Here is a 19,275-nt window from a genome sequence, read left to right as displayed (position 1 = left end):
AGGGTTCCAATGACATAGAAAAGCTGGGCTCCTAGGGTGCTGGGCTGATTGGGAGAAAATGAGGGCATCTGACATTTCTCTTACTGGAGCAATTCTCTGCTCTTTATTTCTTAATGCCATTTGGCTAGGGCTATCAAAGTGTTGCTGCAAACACTAATTAGCTAAACACCAGGCTCCCCAGAGAGGAAGAGAGAGGGATTGCTTGTTAGGCTGATTTTATGAACATGCAGTCTAAAGCAAAGAGAAGTCAAGAGAGAAGCAAAATTTTAAGAGCAAAATTGATGGCTACGCATGGCAAGTGCTACTGGACCAGGAGGGAGGTCTGGAGCAGGGATCCAGAAGGAGCCTTAGGGTTTACATGGGTGGAGGAGAGAGGTTAGGCCACTCCAAGGAGTAAGAATGGCAAGAGTCGAGAATATGCAGGTTCTCGGAGAGCGCGAGAGCGGGGTTTCTGGGAACTTGGATGGGGAGTCACGCAGGGACTTTGCCTTTTGTACAGTAGCAAAAAGAGCAAGAGGGAGACAGAGAGGGCTGGAGAGTGAGGGTGAGAGAGTGGCGGAAGGTGGAGAAAGTGAAGAAGAGAGAAGACAGCATGATCATATCCCTAGGCAGGCTGGTTGGCGTAGACAGACCCCCCCGCAGGCCGCCCATGTTATTGGCTCCTCGTCGTCCAGTACCTGCAATGCACCACGGTGGGCCCGGCGCCGGGGCTCCTGCTGATGTAGTCCCTGACGGTTCTCACAAACTGGATCAGGGACTGGGTGGTCTCTGGGACCCCGTGGTCTGGCCACACTGTGTAGTGAAAGTGGCGGATGAGCCTGTGTGTGTCGAGCTGTTCCTCCTGTAAGAGCAGAGAGGATGATAAAGGGAAGGAGCCAAGGCAAAGCTTCAAGTGTGACCACTGTGACCATGCAGCAGGTCCTGGGAGCCGAAACTACAGGGGGGGAGGCAGCAAGAAGGGGGAGTCATGGGCGTCCTGCATCTCTCCAAGCTGGGGTGTTTAGTGCCGTCAAACAGCCAAACATACGCTGCATATCCTAAATTCCCGGATGGTCCACTCGGGCAGCACAGACTCTGAGAGCATCTGCAGGATGAGGTCCCCGTAGTAGAGGGAATCTTGGTCTGCTGGCCAGTAATGGTCACACTTCACCTAAAGGAAGACAGAGGAAAAAGACGTGAGTCTGGAAACGTGACTCCCCTGCGAACCTGGATGCTTCCTTCTTGAAATGTCTTCCCGAGCTGGAATCTAGGGTCAGCTGCTGGAGCATTAGCCCATCGGCTCTGCATCGACGTGCTCAGGGCCAAGCCAGCCTGCCGCTGTTCGGGGAGCGGAGCCCTGCCCTTCGGTGTCCCCTCCCTCATAGGCACACTGCTGCTGTGCCTGCACTTTTTGTTGATGTCCTTAGCATCTCAGTTCCACGCCTCATAACCCGTACGGTCCAATGGTTCTTTCTTAGCTGGGCAGAGGGAGGCCATGTCTTCCTGGCCCCTGTTTACGTTTAATATCACTGTCCTAACCTGGACCAACTGCCATGTGCCACGGGGTCCCTGAAAAGTCAGAACATTTAGCTGAGCTCCAATTTCCATGTAGGAAGCCAGGAGAGAGAATTATGACCATGTACTTACTGACCACTGATACTGGGCATTTTATATACCTCTTTTTTAATCCTTCAAATAACCATATGAAGTACAGGACTGTAAGTGCAATATAAGAGGTTTGCTTGATTTGGCCAGAGAACTATTTCACTTTGGGTCTGCAGACACAGTCTAGAGCCCGCTTCTTGTCTCCTACAAGAAGGGACAGAGCCATGCCTCTGGCCAGCTATACACCGAAGGCCGGAACAGACAAGGGGCCACTTACGCTTTCTGCGTCACAAGCACTTCTGATGGTCCCAGTCTTCCCCTGGAAACACCTCAGACTGAAACTTCAGGCCCAGAATCAGAAGTGGGCATCGCCCATGTAAGCCTTTTATAACTGAGTGGCTTAATTCACTAGCAATGTTCTCACATGATCCCTCCTTGGCTTTTGTGGGGTTTAACTCTTGATGGTGGGGTAGGATTCCATTCTGGTGGCGGCACTAAGCAACACTCGGAAGTCAGGGAGACTGTTTACTCACTCGGCCCTTCTCCACACACTGGGTCACCATGACGATGTTGTGAACATTCTGTTCCCATGCCATTTTCCAGAAGTCATCCTTGGTGCCAGGAAGAGGTCCCTGAGTAGCAATGTATTCTCTTCTGAAGTTGTTGCCCTGTGATGAATTTACAATACGGAGAGTCAAAAACAATGGGCCTCGTCTGAACGATAAACAGAGGGTTATCTCTGTAGATTAGATGATATATAGGTCTTTGCCAGATCCCTGACTTGAGAAAAAGATACTAACACAAGTGTCAAGGCTTGGGAGCAGGAAGGAAAAGGCCAGAACACTGAACTATTGTTAAGAGCCAACTTCCCATTTATTAGGCTGGATCTATTCTAAATGGCAATGGAGGACTCGGGCAATAATCTAGAGAATGCTTCACTCTTGGGGGGTGTGTGTGTGTGTGTGTGTGTGTGTGTGTGTGTGTGTAGACTATTGATGGTGTGTGTGTGAGGGACTGACTTCCTCAGGCTCTTCCCCTATTCAGTGCAGAAGAGTTTTAGTCATCTTGGATAACTGACAATTAGAGTGCTGGTAAGAGATGTGATACAAGGGAAACTTCAGGGAAGGGAAACCACGGGTTATCGAGCATCTACCATATAACACGTGGTGGGTCAGGACTTTCCACAGATCTTATTTAATCTGAACCATAACTCCCGGGAGCTAGGATATTTCCGCCCACTTATTCTGCACTCCGGCAAGACAGAATTACTCGCAGCTCCAAGCTGAAGTTCCTTCTCTCCTTGCCTCTCCTCAGGGCCCCTGCATTGTGTCACCTCTGCCACCCCCACGCCTGCCCACCCAAACCCTGCGACTCATCTGGTCAGTCCCTCTTTATCCTCCACGTCTCAGCATGGTGCCTGCTCTGCTGAGCCGTCCTTTGTCATCCACCCTGTCCGCCCTGCCGGCTGGCTGTCTCCTCCCAGAAGCTCCCCTAGCAACCCTAGCCTCTTGCTCCTCAGAGAAAGGTCCTCAGACCTGCAGCAGGGGGATGACCTGGGAGCTTGTGAGACAGGCAGAATCCCGGCTCCCCCCAGCCCCACTGAATCAGAATCTGCATTTGAACAAGACCGCACGTGGTGCAGATGTATGTTAGTGCTGGAGAAGGCAATGTCTCTCTAGCCTGTTTCCCATGGCGTCACCTTGTCATTTCCTGATGCCCGACTCTGCTGAGACTTCTCTGACCGCCTAGTTACTATTTAACTAGATAGGGTTTACTGAGTGAATGAATGGCTATTTGAGGTAAATATTACCATCCTCATTTTTTGGAAAAGAAAACAAGAGCCCCCAACAGGTGACCTAACTTGCCCACGAGTCAGCAAGGGGTAGAGAGGGGAGTCAAAGCTGGAGCTGTCTGATCTTACAGCCTTTCCCACTGTAGTGCACTGTGGGAGGCTGGCAGGATGCTAGCCAGAATCTGAGCCCAAAGGTTTGACACAACCTTTGAGCTGTGTCTTTGGGTTTCAAAAATACAAATGACGTCGAATCAGCTCCCCCTCGCTAGGCAGCGTGAGCAGTGAATAGAGCTTCCTGAGGGAGCTCTCATCTTGGCTAAGGGCTGCAGAGAGAAAACCACCTTTCGCTGTGCTTCCTGGGCTGCTTATAATCCCGTGTCACTCCAGCCATTGTGAAAATAGGCCCTAGCTGTGATAGAATTGCACACCCTGGGCTTTATGGCAATCAGACACGGTCTTCTAAAATCAGTACGCGTCCACACCTGAAACAGTGGGAGCATGTGGGAGGAACGGTGTCTGCAGGGTCGCCACCTGTCAAAGCTTTATCCCAGGCGCTATGGCTTTATGGTTCACTTACAGGGATGTAGCTGGCATTGATGTAGTCTGAGCACGGGTCATCATCTACATTCGACAGCTTCACTCGAGAGGCATCATCTGGAAGGAAGTTGATTGAGAGAGATTTGTCACTGGGTCCTGGGAGGATTTTTCTATTGTTGATGTAATGCTTGGTATCTGACGTGCATTAGCTCTAACCGGCCCCCCCAAAACACCCCACAGGGAGGTATTCTCATCTCCATTTTGCAGATGAGGTTCAGACAGGATAACCGGCTTGCCCAGGTCACACAGGTGGCCCATAAACACACAAAGAAGCCAAATGCTCTCTGAGGCAGCCTCTGCACTTTCCTTCATAACATGATACCATTTGCCTGATGGAGCAGCCAGCTCCCTTTCACAGCTGGAATGAATACAATACAGAACAACCATCTTCCATTGCTTCACCGGATCGGGTCGGGATAATAAAAATATACAATAATCGCTAATGGGGGACTTTAAGGAAACCCACACTGGCCTTTGCTGTTAGGAGAAGCAGTGGGACCATAGGATGAAATGTCAACAGCATGAGAGGCGTCTCCTACCCAGAATTCAGAATTGTTACCCCATGGGAGGGAAGCTCAATAACATTCCTTTTAAAAGGCATTCAGAGCCTCTGCTCTTCCATATCCAACTATACCATATTTCTTCAGCCCCATTTTATTCCTGGAAAAGAGAAGCAACGGCTGGAGGAAGATAGTATTACAAATTTCAACACAAAACTCACAGGGCAATATATTGTTGTATCGATTTTTCCCTCTATTCTCCGGCAAGAGCGCAATGTCACATGATTGGTTTCGACCCACATCTTTCAAATCCTATTAGGTCAAAAAGAAGTTTGCAAATGGAGAATGTGAAATAGAATAAGGCAAATCATACAGTCCTCGAGATACGTAACGATCTAAGAATATGTCACAATAGCTACTGTTTACGGAATGCCTCCTATTGGATGTGCAGGAGCTCTGATCCCCACAAGAGCCTCAAAGGAGGCATCCTCACCTCCATTTTACAGATGAGGCTCAGACCAGATAACTCACTTGCCCCAGGTCACACGGGTGGCAAAGCTGAGAGTCGAATCCAAAGCCTGGGCACTTGTCACCACACCACCTTGTCTCCCAGTCAAGCAAAATGCCAGGTTAAGTAATTGACAGAATTAGGTTTACATTTGAGATTTGTTCATTCTTCCTTAACATCTTGCCCAAGTAGTACTTCGTTGGCTGTGCTATTCTGGAGATCAGACTGGCCTCTGAGACTAGGTGGGATATCCCACAGAGAATGGATCCTGCACGTCATCCTGACTCCTGAGCCCGATCAGCCTGTGACTCCACAGGAGAGATTGGGAGGGAAATTCTGGCAGCGACTAGAACTGCTGAAGCATCCCTGAGTCTGAGTCGTACCTCGTATTCCTTGGACAGAAGGTAGTTGGAATCAGCCTGCAGCTTCATGAAGTGCCCTTCAAACTGATTTACTTTTATTGGGCTATAGTTAAAAATACAATAGAGAAAAAATTACTGATGAAAAGGGACGCTGCCATACCCACTCCGAGTGGTATTTCAAAAGCAGATAACACAGTAATGAGTTGTTGCTCTTACCAAGACGTTTTCCGGTTACTGTGAAGGACGCCAAAAGAAGAAAGACCTCGTTAGCAAATCTCACATAAGACAATCAACTCATCTTTCAATACATTATGTGTAGGAAAATGTGGTGCTCACCCTTTCTGGCCCAGGTTCAAGTGGACAGATAATGGTCGATCCCGGCGAATGCTCAGGCGGGCAGAGGGCCTTTCTCGACCATGGCTGCAACATAAGGGAGAGGATTTATAGTCTGGTTACGAAACTTAAACAAATTTTTCCATTTATGGTGAGGCTGTGCATGTCTGTGCAAATATGGATTTTTCAGTATTCATGTAGATTTACACTCAGCCAACGTCTCTTTGAGGGGAGGAAGAACATAAAGAAGAAATAGATTTTTCCCACTCAGAAACGGATCTCTGCAATAGCTGGAGATTTGTCTTCTGGTTTTTGGCTACAGGTCATAATCACTTCCCACACTCTCAATAAAACTTTCCTTAAAAAAAAAAACCCCCAGTAAACCTTAGATGCAAGACATGACTGCAAGAGGGAGGACAATGTGCCAAATAAATTCCCTAAGAGGAGGGGGCGTGGCTTTGGGGCCACATGCTATTTGGTTCTTTTTGGTCCCTTCTTAAATTAGCATGGCAAATATGACCATGAAATGGTGATGTCAACCATACTTTTCAGCATTTCTCAGAAAAGCACTTGGGTGCACAATTCACAGACATCTGTCTTTATGAGCAAAAGGAGTTGTTTCACGTTCAGAGGAAGCTACAGATGGCCCCTCAGTCATTTGGCGAGGGCAAAATTCATCAATGGTATGGAGCGGGGCTGAAAAAAGCCAGTCAGGGTTGGAGGGTTTGACTTGTTTTTCTTGAGAAACAAAGGTGATTTCACCTGGAGAAATGAAATCATCTCCCCTTCTTACTTTTCAGGTGAGAGGGCATTTTCAATTGCATCTTTCAAATTGGGAGCCCAATCGATCGCTAAAGGAATCTTTGTACTCACCTGGCTTTCTGTCTGCAGATGAATAAGGCAACCACAGCCACCAGCATGCCAATTAAGAACAGACCAGCACTCACACCTTCGATAACTCCAAATAAAGGCTCTGCAAGAATCCAGGAGGAAACAGCAAACCCAGGCAGGAAAATTAGTGCTAAAGAACCAGGAAGAGAGCTACTGAAACCTTATCTCCCTAGGAACGTTATTACAGAAAAGTTTGAACGATGCCCATGCTGCAGTATTTACTATCAGATGGTGAGAGCATGCAGCCATGGAGCCGGGGCATTGGCTACTACACCGTAACCACAGGACCATCCTTACACTTTGCACGTTAATGGCGTTTGGCCTATAATGGAATCTTATGCTCATTGGAGCTTGTATGTAAGGTTTAGGACACTCAAGATAAAGGCCAGAAGTTTGCCACCAAGATAAAAATGCTATTTCATTTGTATGAAACAAGTATAATAGCATTGGGGACTTCAGCAAGTCCAGTGAATTATTGAGAGCTGTTTTAATGAAATTGCATTTTTATTATCTGGTATGATCTTACCCCTGGGAGTTTGTGAATAGGTAAGAGTAGCCTATTTTAAAAACAGCTTTATTGAAATATAATTCCCATACCATTCAATTCACCAATTTAAATTGTATCATTCAATGATTTTTGGCACAGAGTTTTACAAATACAACCACATTCAATTTTATAATATTGTCATCACCGCTCAAAAGAAACCCCATACCTCTTGGCAGCCATTCTCCATTCTTCCCCAGCCCCTGGCAACCACAAATCTACTTTGTCTTCGTAGATTTGCCCATTCTGGGACCTTTTATATAAACTGAGTCAGACATATGTGGTCTTTGGTCATTGGCTTCTTTCACTCAGCATAATGTTTTCAAAGTTCATCCATGTTGCAGCCTGTCTCAGTATTTCATTCTTTTTTTATAGGTGAATAATATCTCCTTGTATGGAATAGTATCCATTCATCCACTGACGGACATTTGTTATCTCTGTTTGGGGGTTATTATGAATAACGCAGCTAAGAATGTCCGTGTATAAGTTTTTGTGTGGGCATATGTTTTCATTTCTTTTGGGTATAAAATTAGGAGTGGAGTTGCTGGTTTAGATAGATGGTAACTCTAGGTTTAACATTTTGAGGAACTGCAGAAATGTTCTCCCAGGCAGCTAAACCATTTTACATTCTCACAAGCAATGTAGGAGAGTTCCAATGTCTCCATATCTTTGGTAACACTCATCATAGTCTTTTGATCACAGCCATTCTAGGGGGTATGAAGTGGTATCTTACTGTGGCTCCGATTTGCATTTCCCCTAATGACTAATGATGTTGAGCATCTTGTCATGTGCTTATTGGCCATTTGTGTATCTTCTCTGGTGAAACATCTACTCACATCCTTTGTTATTTGCCTTTGTATTATTGAGTTGTAAGGTAACAGTTCTTTACGCATGCTGGACACACGACCCTTATCAGATATTAATTTGCAAATAGTTTCCCCCATGCTGTGGGTTGTCTTTTCACTTGCTTCATGGTCTCCTTTGAAGCACAAATTCTGATCAAGTCCCATTTACCTGGCTTTTCCCCCCTTCTGTTGCTTGTGCTAATGCTGCCATATCGAGGAAATCATTTCCTAATCCAAGGTCACAGAGTTGCACTCCTACGTTTTCTTTTAAAAGTTGTACTGTTCTAGCTCTTACAGTTAGGTCTACGGAGTAGCCCATTGTTGAACTTGCATTTCAAGCCCTTGGATTTGTTTATTCAGTGTTGCTTTTCAAGACTCATTAAATCAACACAATCATTTTTCTTTTAATGGGGTTAATATTCTTTTTTGGATATATGTTTATTACCTTCCTTTACTGAACTGCACGCAATTTTTGTTGTTTTCAAATAGGAAAGAATTGTGTTTATAATGCCCCTGCTTAACACTAAATTATAAGCAAACACATATAAATCCTCTTAACTGTGCTCTGATCCCTTTTTGGTTTGAAAAGTGGGAGATTATCCCTATATTTGGCATAAATAGATGGGAGTGTTTGTGAGGCTGAGTCATCTTTTGTCATGCAGCATGAGAGACTGTTTTAGCTATGAAGAAGAACTTCCTGAGATCAAGCATTGTAGAACCCTGGCTCCAGGGGCAGGCTGGGACAGATGACGGTCTCGAGGAACAATGTGCTGAAACATGATGCTATTCTCAGCATGATGGTTATATTCTGAGGCAATGCAGTACAGAGGTTTAGGGCTCCAGCAGAAAATGCCCATATTCAGCTTTACTATCCTGGGCAAGTTACTTAAACCTCTTGGTGCCTCAGGTCTTCACCTTTAAAATGGGGGATGATAATAGTATCTACTTCAGAAGGTTGTAGTGAAGATTGGATAAACTATTTCATGTCTTCATGTGAAAGTATTTCATTTAGTAAGTATTACCTAGTGTTATTTTTCAGGCTTTCCCTCTAAAACTCTAGAGAAGTTTCTTTCTTAAACGTATGTAAAGTCTTTTAACATTTTCTTATGGCGCAAAAGCAACATAAAATAAGCAAAAGGAAAAAATATCACCTATAATGCCACTACTTTGAGATATTCACTGTTAATCCTTTTTTTAAGTAGGTTCCACATCCATCGTGGGACTTGAGCTAATGACCCTGAGACCAAGAGTTGCATGCTCTACCGACTGAGCCGGCCAGGCGCCCCTCATTGTTAATACTTTGGTGTTTTTTCTTCTAGTCTTTTTTTTCTATGCATTTCTATGTTTGTGCATTCATATATTCCCACCTATGACTGAAAGCCTTTTGTACTTATATTTTGGCCTGTGCAAGCTCCTAATTTGAATGTTTTTCACCCATTATTTTTAAAAACTTCATTTTAATCAAAAAAATCTGATACTTCTACCTTCTTTTCAAGATTAATGCCCATTCAGCCCATTCTCCTTTAGAAGTAGGAGGAATTTCTCTAATCCACATCATCCAGGATCCCATAAAGATTAAATTCCAAGTGAAAAATGCATGTTCCCCTCACCATCAGCCAAGTCACCAGATCTCTCCACTGGAGGTCCTTGTAAGTGACATGGCAGTTGGAGACTATGCAGGTAGATGGGGAGGCTACCTGTCTTACCTGACTCAGTGGTGATAGGCAAGGAGAAAAACGTGTCAGAATAGAGTGGCTTCGTGAATTCCTTCAGGTCCTCATCAAACAGCTGTGTAAAAGCTCGAATGCTGATTCTGAAAGGAAAACCAATTTATTTAAGTGCCAATGGCTGACCACAGGAGAGCTGACCAGAAAATGTGTTCACGGAGCCACAGGGTGGGCACCTGGTCCACATGTATGCTAGGCAGGACATGAATTACGGAATCAGATAGACCCAGGTTCATTCACACATTTATTCATTCATTCACCCAATATTTACTGAGCCCCTACTATGTGCCGGTCCCTGTTCTAGGATCTGGGGATACTGCAAGGGACACAGCAAAGTCCCTACCATCCCAGAGGTTACATTCTCTGGTATTAGAAGTCAGATAACATTTACACAAATTTAATATGCCAGATGGTGATATGGAATAGCAGGAAAAAGAGAAGAGGAGAGTAAGGGAAATGGATAGCAATGGCGATGGGTGTGGGGAACTGCCCTATTCAGCATGGTCAGTGGAGGGCTTCTGGATTAGAAATCAGAGGAAAGTGAGGGAGGCAGCCATGCTTGTGTTCCAGCAGAGGGGACCACAGTGGGAAAGCACGGAAAGGAAGGACCAGATGGGGCCCAGCCTGAAGAGGAGAAGGGAGGAATTCAGGATGGGCCTAAAGAGAGCTGCTGAGGTGGCCATCCACATATCCATGTGGGATGGTGCCCAGAGATTAGCTGGCCCTAAATTCAATACACCAGCAAGATGCAGCTATGAAAAGATAAATTTGTAACCTCAGCCTGGATGAAAAGTCTATTGTCCCTGTCCGAGAACCTTGGTCTCATATTCCCTGGGTGAGTCAGGCCAGTCTGGAGAGCTGCATTCGGTTTCTGGGGACATATCTTAGGAAGGGTTAGAGACCGTTCAAGGTGATTAAACAGGACGACGACGACAGGAAAGACTTAGTAGAACATGATGGTTGACTTCAGATTTAAGGAATTTTCACATAGAAGAGGAAACAGACATTATTTTTCTTCTTGAAGGTAGAGTGAAGCCCCATAGGCTGAAAGGTCACAGGGAGGTATAGTTTGGGAACATAAAGTTGCTTTGCAACATCTAGAGTATGAGCTGTTGCATTAGGTAGTGAGCTCCCAGTCATTGAGGGTATTTAAGCAGAGGCTGAAGGAGAACCAGCTCTCAGAGAAGCTGTAGGAGAGCATCCCTGCACTAAGTTAAAGACTGCCTCAGGAAAAAAAAAAAAAAAAAAAAAGACCGGCTCAGGCCAGCTCTTGAGTTCTTTCTCTTTTCAACTGTAGGTTTGCTGAGACTTTCAGGCTTGATTTATATGGGGAAACTTTCCCAGTGTTAATTTAAATCCTATGAAAGTGAATGGAAGTCTCTTTTTCCTTTTAAAAAAAAAATCTAGATTTATTTAACCCAAAAGTTTCTGGGCACGCCCTGTAATAATGCTGAAATAGTATCAGGCCAGGGTGAATCATTCTGCCCCTCTGCCCCTCCTTCCAACTCATGCCCACGTCCAAATGCCATCTTATAAAATGAGCAGGACGATATTGATCAACCACATCTATAATTTCCATCTCTAAAAGCTGCTTTCCCGTCAAAAGTTGTACTTCCAGGAATAACAGGCTGTTGATGGAAGTATCGTGAGATGTCCCTGAAGGGTAACAAGCAGTCAGCTTGTGTTAAGTGGGAAGGTGAGGAGTTGGTGTGTGTTGCTAATGCATTGTACTTTTGGAAATTGAAATGAGTCTCTCTGGTGAAAAGAATTTCTTATATTGGTATAATGATTTATAAGTGTGGAAGAACTTTCACAAACATGGTTCTATTTGAGCATCTCCAGTGTCTCCCATGTAACAAGGGAGCTTATGATATTACTTCAGAGATTTGGAACCTGAAGCTTGCAGAGATTCCGTGTCTTGCTCAAGATCACAGAGAAAGCTGGTGTAAGAAAACCAAACTCTGTATTTTCTGAATCCTAGTCCAGATTTCTTTCTCTTATTTCCTCTCAGCTTAGTTTTGGTTTAACAGCTCTGACTTCTGTGGGAGGGATGGTAAAAAGGGCCCAGGCTAGGAAGCAGAGGGTCTGAGGTCTAGCTAGCAGTCTGTTCCTGATTAGATAAATGGCCCCTAAAATTTTTTATGCCTTGGTTTCCTCATTTATAAATTAAAAGCCCTGGATACAACAACATTGACATGTTCTGTTCTGAAATTCTAGGTGCAAAACCCAAAATACAATATGGATGCCAATGAATAAGGACCTTTAGGAACCCAGGAAGGAGATCATGACCTAGTAGAGGATTACCTTAAACTTAGTGGGATCAAGAGGAACTCTGCTCTTAAACCCTTTCCAAAAATGGACACCACCACCACTTCCCTAGCTCAGCATTTAGCACCGCACCCCCCCACCCCGATCCTGTGCCAGATCTTCCAGATCCCCTATCTTCCTGGGCTTGTCTTCCCTGCTACCTCTTTTCATGCTCTCCCCACAATTTGAAACTGGACTATTTGCTCTTCTCTAAACAGTCTGTGTATTTCTTCCTCTGCACTTGGACTCTCATTCTTCCCTCCACCCGGAATCTCCTTCTGTCCCTCTCTCCATATTTTCAAATCCTTCCTTACTTTTTAATGCTCAGCTAAAACGTTACCTCCTTCAAGAAGCCTTTTGAACCTTGACAGCATTTGTTTACCCTCATGTCCTTCAACATTTCTGCCTATATTTTACAGATGCCTTCTGTGTATATATATCTGAATAAGATTATTTTAATAAACAGATATATGATAGTAATGATTTCAACTTTATATGTGTCCAGAATCAGATATCTATAGCACAAAGTTAGAGACCATGTGGTTCAATTTCCTTCATTTGGGGAAAATGAGGTCAAGAGAAGCTGACTACCTGCTCGTGGTCACATTGCTATTCTATTTAGAAGAGAAACAAAACCAGATCAGCACTTTGCTAACCTCCAAACTGCCTCCCACCCATCATGATCTGCCCTTTCTCTTCCTATATGGAATGACGCTAATTATACACCCAGGTAATAGGAACCCAGTAACAACTGGGAACACATTACATTCGTTGACATAATAAATATGCAAAGCAGCTAAACCTAGCATTTCCCATTTCTTTTCAATCCTATTTTCCCCCCGTGTTCTCTCCTGTCTACCTATTCTCTCTCCGGAAAAAAAAAAAAAAAAAGATGCCTGACAGCATCGAGGGTCACTGTGGCAATCGTCATCTTGAGAGAGGCAGAATTCTGACTGCACTAAGCTCGGGGTCAGCAGCCACACAGGACACCGCTTAGCATGAGGTTCCCCCACCTACTTTGAAAGGCTAGGCCTCCTCTTACCAAGCATTATCTGCCCGGCATGCTTTTCACGGGACTGAACCAAATGTGGAGAAATATCGGAGAGTTGTGTTCTAGAAAGCAAGTAAGTATGGCCTGAGTTGATTAAGGTATAATAAGAATGTGTAACTGTTCATAGAGCATCTTGGCTCATTCCCTTCTTTCTTCACAAATATCGAATGAGCGCCTCTTGGGGGCCAGGTACTTGTCATATTGTTTTGTCTCCTCTATTAGACTGCAAACTCTCGTAGTCTAGTGAAGAGGGCAGGTAACCCTCGTCAGAGAGCTAAAAGATGTTGGTGAGTAGAGGACTGGAGGGATGGAGGGTCTGAGCGCTGCTGCGGAAACGGAGTGGGGGCCACCTGCCCAGTGCAGCTTGATGGGCTGACGGGTGCCGGGGGCGGGGGGCGGGTAATGTGGGGCTCAATGAGGGCTGAGCTGGCTTTTGAGGTGTATGAAGGGATGCACCAGCCAGTCAAGGGAGGGGAGAGCATCCCAAATAGAAAAGAATGTGTAGAGGCTCAGAGGTATAAGAGAGGTATGTCACATTTAAAGGAAGTGAGGGGAGCAAAAGGCAGGGCGTACTTGCGGCAGATGGTGGGAGGCAAAGCGGGAGAGGCAGGCGGGACGCCGATGGTGGGGGCTTTCTGTGCCCTGCTCTGGAATCTTCACTTACTCCTGGAAGTGAATGGGGACCACTGGAAGACCTTCATCTAGAAGGGACATGACCAGTTTTGAGGGATCCTCTGCAGATGAGAGAAGAGAGGGTTTGGGAATTGAAATGCCATTTCCGAGGTCACACGGCTAAGTGGCCACACCTGGACTCCATGTGGGATCTCCCAGGCCTGGGCAGCTGTTAGGGATGGGAAGGCGGGTGCCCGGGAGTGGTGGGCTCGAGGCCGACAGGAGCCGTCTATAGCTTCTCACTGCCCCTCTCTTAAATGAAGTAAGGAGTCATCTTCTCTCCCTCTCTTTCCGAAAGCAAACAAACAAAAAACAGCCTCCACTGACTAACTCACAAATCAAATAGAGCCTTTGGGAGACTTTTGCTCAAATTTCCTTGAGCCCATGTGACCCAGGACCTGAGGCATTTCTTGATTCTTATAGAAACTGAAGGATTCCCTCATTCTGCTCTCTCTTACATTTTTCTCCTTTGCCCTGAGCTCTCCCCTCCTTCAGGTAGGCTCCTAGGGTCTTTTCTTGAAGGAAACATCACTACTAAGTTTGTGCGTGTTTCCTCTGGAGATGCTGACCTTGGCTGGGGTAGCAATAGCATTTTTGTGGTGAGCCCTGGGCAGAGGCGTAGCTACAGAGCTCCTGCAAAGTGAGTCCTCCGGGTTAGGAAAACTGTCAGCCTGCCCACGTCGATTCCAGGGAGGGGCTGAAAATGCTCTCAGGTGTGATGCCATGTCATCGTCCCTTATGGAGCCTGCAGGAAAGTCTCTGCGGAGACTCAGCGGCGATATTTAAAATATGTAAGAGTCAGTAAGCCCTGGGCACCGACTAAACAGAATAGACCCTGGCCCACAGAGAACCTGATTGGCTGCCGTACTGACTGGATGTCAGCTCTGCCAACACCCAAGAGAGACAACACAGCCTCTGCAGAAGCACTGATCTTGGATGCCTACAGCTTATATCCAAGATGGCAGCCGAGATTCTCTTTTTCTTGAGGATTCTGGTTGGGGATGCTGTGTACCTCTGCTTACACTTGCTTTCGGGGAGCACAGTGCAGACCAAGGGCACTGTCAATGCCAGTGGCGGGAAGGGCCTGCTGGCTTCAGTACCGCTTCCTGGGGCCAAATCAAATGGCTGCTCCTTCTCATCTGTCAGCCTAGCAGGAGGAAAGGGTACTCCCGTACATGCGGGAGCTTTTGCCTTTGAGAGTTCTGTCTGGACCAAAGAGCACTTTCATCTTTTCATGCCTTAGAAGATAAATAAATAAGTGTAATGTCAGCCCTCACTAGAAGTAGAAGATGAAACCCTATCTTTCTTGGGTCTCCCTAAACTTCATCTTTCTGTTTGGACACTTTCACAGTCATTAACATGGTAAATAAACTGTTTGAATTGTATTAAAGAAGTTTGAGGAGAAAGAACCATCTATTAAGGAACTTCACGTCTTCGTGTAATGAACTGGAGCTTTTGCACAACACCGAAGGCCTTCTTTACACATTACCTGTGAATGGAGGCAGGAACACAGCTTTTATAAACTACCCAGGAACATGCACAGCACTGTCGTAATGCTGGGTAGTAATCTACAGGAGCTCAGACGCATCAGGCACCCAGACAGCTGAGCCCCCGCTCCTGCAGCATGTCCCTTCTTGCAAAATGATGGTAATGCTTCTAACCTGTAGGCAGTGCGCGGCTTCAGCGGCCCGTCACAGAATTTTTGCTGGTTGGGATCGCATTTTCCACCCAGGCTCTCCATCTCTGCTCCCAGCTTAATGTTAAAACTCTTGGAGTTGCTGTCAGGACTCTCAGCACACTTGCTGGCAAAGTAATCGGTCTGATACATCCGGATGGAGGCGTTGTGCCTGTATTCTAGGTAGGAGGGCAGAGGGTGTTGCTGTTCCGGCTTCAGCTCATCACTGCCTGCAGGGAGAAACCCACGGTGAGCCACTGACTTCCTCCTGACTTCAGTGACCTCAGGGATCTCTCCCTAGGCTTCTAAGTCTGCCTCCTCTCTCCCACCATCTCCGGTCGGGTCCAAAGGGCAGACACTTTGATCTTCATGGATGCGGTGAAAGTCTCCTAATGAAATTAGTTTCAGTCCACTTCTTCTAAAGTAAAAATTAAAAATAGAGTCTATGTGTATACAACATTTTATACACGCACACCTACATGGGTTTATATACACACACACCCATCATTTTTCTAGGAAATAAAATATGTGTGTTTGAGCGGTTAACTCATTGCATCAGACGATAAATGTGTTCCAGAACCCGAGAAAGCTGGACACTCCCCACTGTGAAAGTCAACCCACTCAATAAGCTCTCTGCCTTGCCAATGACCATTGTAGCTGAGCTAATAAGGAAATCCCGATGACCTAGGAAATAAGGAAGAGATAAGAGAAATCAAGTTCAAGGCCAGAGCAGTCACCCACAGGCACGCTCCACGTGCCACACCCAGTCTGATTGTGGCTCTGTGTACAGCTCTCTGTTATCTTGAGTACAGTTTAATCCTGGCTCGAATTTGGCCCCTCGTGCAGCACGCTTCCCAGAACTCTTCCCTGTCCACCCAGCCTGCTGTGTGTTTTGGCACTGCAAACTCGTTTTGATGTTGGCTGGAGGAAAGCATAAGTAGGAAGGTAAATATTATAGAGATAGGATTCCATTTACAGTGCACTTCAAGGGGTGGTATTGCAGGGGTTCACCACATCTGGACTCTTGTTTAACAAAATATGTTCACAATGAGTGGGTCTTGGAAATATTACCTTGTTGGCAGTAACTGAAAAGGAATGTTGCCTTTAGGATGAACACATATGCTATGAAAGACATTTATATGAGAAGGATTGCTATCTTAGATCACCAGGGGAGCACAGCCCATCTTCACGGACATCAATAATTGAACTCCACAAGGCTGGAGAACACAAGGCTGCCTGCCGGGGTATGGCTTCCTTTTGGTCACTGCCTTACACTCATGTAGTAAACCATTATCTTCACTAAAGCTAAAAATCACTGCATAGTTTGTTGATTTCTCTCTTAAATCCTTATCTGTAGATATAAGTCAATATATCTATTTATGAGATGTAAGGAAATCTGGGATGCACCCCTGACCCTTGACATTATTTAATTAATTATGCATAACCAACTTCAGTACAATTAAATAAAATGTCAAAGCACACGGACTGTTAGATACCCCGTGAGACTAAAATACTGTTTAGCCTAGGAACCCCTCCAGCATTTGTCAGGCGTAAAGTTTCTCACTGCCCACAAATGGGTTAAAATAGCCAGGGATGTGTAGCACCTTAAACAATTTTGGAAAATATAAGACACGTCAAATATATGATGTCACTGCAGACACACACATCTGTTTTGGAGAAATAGGGCACAAAATCTCAGTGGCAAATGCGACACTCCTGTAGATGGTTTCACAAATGCTGACAGAAGAAGCTCTAAAAAAATCATACTTGAGGTTGTATGCAACGTTGTTACAACTCTTACCTAGTTATCTGCCTGGCCCGTAGGAATTAGGTAGACATGGAATAATTTGGTCGACTAGAAAATGAAATTTACTGTTGAAAATTCAGTAGAGAAAGGAAGAACACCTTTCGGGATCATCTTTTCCCTCTTTTTAGCTCTTGAATGTTTTTTGTGAATCGGTGGGTGGTTTGGAAGCGCGTGCTTCCTTGAGGTGTTGGGAGACTGGGGCGGGGAAGACACTGAAGCATCCGGCTGCTTGATGGCAGAACCAAAAAGTAGCCATCAGCACTGAATGAGCAGTGAAGGTTGTGCAAATCACTGCAGAATCCATGCTCTTCCAACAAGCCTGGCACATCGCAAAGCCTCTCTACGTGATGGGTATTTATGCTATTGCTGCAGTTGCTAGTGTTATTATTCACCCATTTCATAGTTAAATCCAGCGAATAACAGGCTTTACTGCTGAAAGAGCCTTTGAGCAGGTTTTTGTAACATCTCCCAGCATCCAGCGGAGATAGGGCAGAAGTCTATCAAAATTGAGTTTTCTACTCATCAAAACTTGTCACAGACAGAGCCGCCACGGTGACCTCTGATGAAGCAGAGAATCCGGGATCACTTACCCTCAGCCTCTCTCACGACCACCGTGAAGTATTTCACAGCTCCGTTGGTGTCGCTGAACCAGCTGCAGTTGAAAGTGAAGTTGATGGAAGATTTGCTGATTAGCACATCCTTTTTATTCACCCGAATGTGTGGAGGTGGAGGAGGGGGCCCTGAAAAGGATGGAGAAGGAACCCAGGGGAGTCAGGACTCTGCTCTTCCACATAAACAGCCATCAGTGACATGAAGGTCTCCACTCACCTACATCGGGATGTGCGTGTGCGTGTGTGCGTGTGTGCGTGTGTGCGTGGCGCATGCGCGTCTGTGTTTGAAACTTGCAATCAAGAAGACCTCCTCCTCCTCTCCTGGAGGGAAGTAGGCAGAGGAAGTGACTTGCCAGAGGCACGTTAAACATAATGAAAGAGGCGGCTCCTTAGCAGGATTTCCTGAAGCTGTAGCACCGAATTGCCTAGAAGCTCCCCGATAGCTCTAACTCTATCAGGCAAAGTGATGTATTGAAACACTAACTCATTCAAGTACTCGAAGATCATTTATTTCACTTGTTTGCTGCCGGGATGCTTCACCTACGTACGGAGAAACGTTTCCGCATCCTGGAGGCTTTCAGGTTCCCTTTTGCAAGTGACCACGAGCCTCGCTAACGGGGAGGTGAGCTGTGTGCCCGCGCACACGGAGGTACAGGCCGCCGTGGAGCCGGGCTCGCTCGGTGCATTACCTCCAGAAACACTTACGGTCTATCATTGTGATAGTGCTGTCTTCCACCACCTCGCTGGTCATGCCGGCCGACTGCACCTTGATGGACACCAGGTACCTCTTATGGGGCACGAGCATCATGATGTTGAGGAGAGATTTCTCTTTCTCCAGCTTTCTGGAAAACTCAACTTCCTGAGTGTCCATTTTCCGACATTCAATGCTATACCCGTCAAAGTCAGAGTCAGGAGGGATCCAAGAGCAGGCGATGGCTGTGGAGTTCTGAGGCCGGCAGTGCAGGTTTTGAATCTTGTCCGGCTCTACAGGACAGAGAGGGACAGACACGTCACAACTCTGGGAGACACACTTTTTTTTTTTTTCCCTCATTTCCTTTGTGCCCAATGTGCTCTGAGATCTACAACAGTAATTCTCAAGATTTATTTGGATGGCTTTTCAAGGAAAAAAAAATTCTTAGGGATCTCCTGAGGAATTGCTGCATCCCAGACCACACTTTGAGAACCATTAACAATTAAAATGCTGTCCCTTCAGAAAATCACCCAGTGCCAATGTGATCGGAAACACAAATACTAAATTTAGCGTGGGCACTAAAATTAAGGGGCAGAAGTCAGATGGAAGGTGGGGCTGAGCAGCCAGAAGGTTAAAAGGGCAGCTCGGCCTGTCTGAATTCAGATTCTGTTTACCAGGTGTGGCTTCTTGAGCAAGTTACTTACCGTGTCTGCAGCCACATATGTAAGGTGGGAAAATTAATAAGAGTATCTACTTCCTGTGGGGACTGTGATGGGTC

The 19,275-nt window shown here is 45.8% G+C and overlaps 1 protein-coding gene across 2 annotated transcripts in view; it reads right to left on the bottom strand.

Moving 5' to 3' along the window:
- PTPRB (protein tyrosine phosphatase receptor type B) overlaps positions 1 to 19,275 on the bottom strand; it is a 110,891-nt gene that overhangs the window by 12,164 nt on the left and 79,452 nt on the right. For both annotated transcript variants that reach the window (XM_035002136.1, XM_035002137.1), the window contains 13 exons: positions 18,512 to 18,790; positions 17,786 to 17,935; positions 15,375 to 15,618; positions 9,663 to 9,769; positions 6,550 to 6,649; positions 5,680 to 5,763; positions 5,560 to 5,577; positions 5,365 to 5,446; positions 4,695 to 4,785; positions 3,954 to 4,030; positions 2,118 to 2,252; positions 1,028 to 1,150; positions 678 to 841 (listed from right to left, as the gene is read on the bottom strand). In XM_035002136.1, the coding sequence (XP_034858027.1) occupies positions 678 to 841; positions 1,028 to 1,150; positions 2,118 to 2,252; positions 3,954 to 4,030; positions 4,695 to 4,785; positions 5,365 to 5,446; positions 5,560 to 5,577; positions 5,680 to 5,763; positions 6,550 to 6,649; positions 9,663 to 9,769; positions 15,375 to 15,618; positions 17,786 to 17,935; positions 18,512 to 18,790 (1,654 nt within the window). The remainder of the gene's footprint in view (positions 1 to 677; positions 842 to 1,027; positions 1,151 to 2,117; positions 2,253 to 3,953; positions 4,031 to 4,694; positions 4,786 to 5,364; positions 5,447 to 5,559; positions 5,578 to 5,679; positions 5,764 to 6,549; positions 6,650 to 9,662; positions 9,770 to 15,374; positions 15,619 to 17,785; positions 17,936 to 18,511; positions 18,791 to 19,275) is intronic.

The sequence above is a fragment of the Mirounga leonina genome, unplaced genomic scaffold (assembly GCF_011800145.1).
Source record: "Mirounga leonina isolate KUSES-001 unplaced genomic scaffold, KU_Mleo_1.0 Mir_126, whole genome shotgun sequence".
In the NCBI taxonomy this organism is placed as follows: domain Eukaryota; kingdom Metazoa; phylum Chordata; class Mammalia; order Carnivora; family Phocidae; genus Mirounga; species Mirounga leonina.
Note: the sequence above shows the minus strand (reverse complement) of the source record. Positions and strands in the feature narration are given on the sequence as shown.